General features: G+C 37.0%; 1 protein-coding gene across 1 annotated transcript; it reads right to left on the bottom strand.

Annotated features, from left to right (window-relative positions):
* Window positions 1-2,712: 2,712 nt before the first annotated feature.
* LOC118356626 (myosin regulatory light chain 12B-like) lies at window positions 2,713-3,600 on the bottom strand. Its single transcript, XM_035725922.1, has one exon. The coding sequence runs from the start codon at window positions 3,495-3,497 to the stop codon at window positions 2,979-2,981; it is 519 nt and encodes a 172-aa protein (XP_035581815.1). The 5' UTR covers window positions 3,498-3,600; the 3' UTR covers window positions 2,713-2,978.
* Between the last annotated feature and the right edge of the window lie 432 nt (window positions 3,601-4,032).

Here is a 4,032-nt window from a genome sequence, read left to right as displayed (position 1 = left end):
AGAACCCTCAGTTTGTTTTTCAGAGTCCATCGTCTCTCATGGTCTGTCTCCCCCTCCGACTTACTCCCCTTCATTTTTCCCCTCCTGCTATCTTCTTCTTTTTTTTTTTCTTAACATATATTGCATTATTTGTTTCAGAAGTACAGATCCGTGATTCATCAGTCTTGCACAATTCACAGTGCTCACCATAGCACATACCCTCCCCAATGTCTATCACCCAGCCACCCCATCCCTCCCACCCCCCACCACTCCAGCAACCCCCAGTTTGTTTCCTGAGATTAAGAATTCCTCCTATCAGTGAGGTCATATGATACATGTCTTTCTCTGATTGACTTATTTCACTCAGCACAGCACCCTCCATTTCCATCCACGTCGTTGCAAATGGCAAGAGCTCATTCCTTTTGATGGCTGCATAATATTCCATTGTGTATATACACCACATCTTCTTTATCCATTCATCTGTCGATGGACATCTTGGCTCTTTCCACAGTTTGGCTATTGTGGACATTGCTGCTATAAACATCGGGGTGCACGTACCCCTTCGGATCCCTACATTTGTATCTTTGTGGTAAATACCCAGTAGTGCAATTGCTGGATCGTATGGTAGCTCTATTTTCAACTGTTTGAGGAACCTCCATACTGTTTTTCAGAGTGGTTGCACCAGCTTGCATTCCCACCAACAGTGTAGGAGGGTTCCCCTTTCTCCACATCCCCGCCAATGTCTGTCATTTCCTGACTTGTTAATTTTAGCCATTCTGACTGGTTGAATAGTTTTTAATTCTTAAAAAAAGCAATGTAGTAAACAAACTGCAAACTCTTACATAAGTTTCTTCTGTAGATGAGCCCTGTGATAGTAAAATGTCCTACACAGTAATACCGACATGTCCTGTTACATTTTCTTTGAGATCTTACCCAGTTGTTATTGACATAGAAAGTACACATTAAAAAAAGACTAAAAGGACGCCTGGGTGGCTCAGTCAGTTAAGCATCTGCCTTTAGCTCAGATCATGATCCTGGGGTTCTAGGATCGAGTCCCACATTGGGCTCCCTGCTCCCCTTGCTTGTCCCCCTTTCTCGTGCTCTCTCTCTCCCTGTCAAATAAATAAATAAAATCTTAAAAATATATATAAAAATAATAAATTTAAAAAATAAAACTTAAAAAGGCTAAGGAAAAAGCTAAATATTCATTGTGGTGTTCTGTTACTCTTAAGTACAATGGCAAATTCACCTAAAATCATGACTTTTCTCTTTCAAGAACTTTATACATATTTTAACTTACCATAAATTGAATTAAATTTTTACATTCATTTATGATCTTATTTCTAATTAGGCCCAGTAACTGAGAATGAGGCTTGTACCTCCTGCAACATTTCATGTGGTTAAAATAAGCTCCAACAAAACATTTGTTACCTCTAAAATGTTATAATAAGCAACAAAAAATTTTATATACAGCCTAATAAATGACTTTCTATGTTTAACAATAAAAGAAAGTCTTCAAGAGAATAAACTGAATGCCAAAAGCTTGTGGTATAAACTATCACTAAGTGAACTACTGTTACTTTTTATTTTGATAAATTTTTAAACTATATTATTATTAGATTTTCAGCTAAATTAGAAACATTTGTCAAATTACTGGGAAGAAATGATACTTTTCCAGTATTGGATTTAGCAAGAACAACACTGGTCAATTTTCATATAAGTCCATATAATTTGTAGTGTTCTATTTCATTGTTTTTTCACAATTATTCACAAATATTTGCTATTGTCTACTGTGAAAATAATCTCTTCCATAATAGAATAAAATTTCTCTTAAGTTTAATCATTCTTTGAATATAATACAGAAAAAAGGCATTGCTTTTTTTTTTTTTTAAACTAGGCTCCACACCCAGGATGGAGATTCTGAAGATAAAATATGTATGATTCACATTAAAGACATGTAGTAATGTGAGTAATTATTAGCATTGTGCAGAGGTGTAAAATATATCATTTTAATAGGATATTTTTATTAATGTTATTATTTGGAATAATTATAGATTCACATAGGATTGTAAGGGAAAAAAAGACACATTATATAATTTTCCTGTTTACCCACTGATAATCCTTGCAAAACTCTAGTATATTTTCAAAGATAGTATATTGATACTGATACAGTTAAGAAACACTTCCATCAACACAAGGATCCCTCGTGTTGCCTTTCTATGACGGCAACTACCTCCCTCTCATCCCTAAACCTTCTTTAACATCTAGCAACTACAAATTATTATACATTTCTTTAGTTTGACATTTCAAGAATGTTGTCTCAATGATAAAACTATGTAACCTTTGATTCTGTCTTTTTTTACTTAATCTAATTCCCTAGAGATACAGCCAATTTTTCTTTTCTTTTCTTCTCTTTTTTTTACTGCTGAGTACTATTTCATGGTGGGGATGAACTACATTTTGTTTAACCTTTCACCCTGTGAATGATGATTAGATTGTTTCTAGTTTGGGGCTGTCATGAATAAAGCTTATCAATTAGAAGTTCTATGAACAATAAATGTTTAGTTCTCTGGATAAATGCCCAGATAAGTTCTTTCTTCCTTTCAATAGTACAATTTTTTTGGCCTCCAATTTTGTTTTATTTTCATTCAGAATTTGAAATGTTACCTTGATATTAATATTACTAGTTTCCTTGTATGTATAAACATTTTGACTTAAAAGGTTAGGTCTCTCTTTTTTTTTTTTTATTTTCCTGGGCTTTCACATTTGTTGATTTTTATTCGCAATCTCTTTTTCAGCACAATTTACAACCTCAACCCCATTTGCAGTTTGATTATACAAGTGCTAAGTGGCAGAAAGGTCTAGAATAAATACATCAAAAAAAGAGGCCAAGCTGTGAGACTAAGTTGCATGCAACAGGCCTATGAGGGTGGGGGAAAGTGTCTGGGAAATAAAACGGAGTAAGACAAAGCAATTGGAAGGTTTTAGCTAAAGTTCTTTCAGTCATCTTTGTCTTTTGCTTCATGTTTAAGGATGCGCGTAAACTCAATATCATTGAAATTTCCTTTTTTGTCGATAGGCGCTTCTCTGTACAGCTCATCCACTTCCTCGTCTGTAAAGCGATCTCCCATGGTTGTCAGCAGCTCTCTCAGGTAATCTTCCTGGATGGTGCCAGTTGCTTCTTCATCAAAGCAAGCAAAAGCGTTTCTGATGACATCTTCTGGATCTGTGCCATTTAACTTCTCACCAAACATTGTGAGGAACATGGTGAAATTTATGGGCCCTGGAGCCTCATTCATCATGGCCTCAAGGTATGCATCAGTTGGATTCTTCCCTAGAGAAGCAAGCATATCATGCAAATCCTCCTTGTCAATGAAACCATCTCTGTTCTGATCAATCATGTTGAAGGCCTCTTTGAACTCCTGAATCTGCGACTGGTCGAACATGGCGAATACATTGGATGTTGCGCGCTGGGGGCGCTTCTTGGTGGTCTTGGTCTTTGCCTTTTTGCTCGACATGGTGGCTATTTAATTCGCCGCCAGACACCAGAACCCGGGCTGCCCTGCGCGAGACGACGAGCGACGGCGACGATGGCTGGGCTGTGGCGCGACAGCGGCGGCGGCCGGCCAAAAGGTTAGGTCTCTTTCAAACTTTTCCTTAGCTGCTGCTTTGATTAAGCCTTATCTTAAAGTGATTTGTAACTATTTTATCCCTCCTCCTAGGAACATCTGTTAACTGGTGAATGAGTTCTTCATGGTCTGACTTTCATATTCAATACTTATGTGAATGAATATATGAACCATACTAACCTCCTGCTGACTGTTGACACTTGACTTCTTGGTGTTCTATACCATCTTCCCCCCCCCCCCCCCCCCCGGTACTTTATTTTTTTACACACGATTAGTTATTTAGCTTCTTACTCTATTTTCAAATTATTTTTTACCCTAGGACAATCTTATCCTCTTGTATGTATGTCTTCAGAGTTCTGCTTAAATTTTCCTATGTAAGAACCTTTACTTAATTTTGCTTAAAACCCACTGACAAGGACAGGCA

The sequence above is a fragment of the Zalophus californianus genome, chromosome Y (assembly GCF_009762305.2).
Source record: "Zalophus californianus isolate mZalCal1 chromosome Y, mZalCal1.pri.v2, whole genome shotgun sequence".
Classification (NCBI taxonomy): Eukaryota; Metazoa; Chordata; class Mammalia; order Carnivora; family Otariidae; genus Zalophus; species Zalophus californianus.
Note: the sequence above shows the minus strand (reverse complement) of the source record. Positions and strands in the feature narration are given on the sequence as shown.

Bases quoted from the DNA above. Each gene is read 5' to 3' on its own strand.
- LOC118356626 (XM_035725922.1), bottom strand. From the start codon at position 3,497: ATGTCGAGCAAAAAGGCAAAGACCAAGACCACCAAGAAGCGCCCCCAG.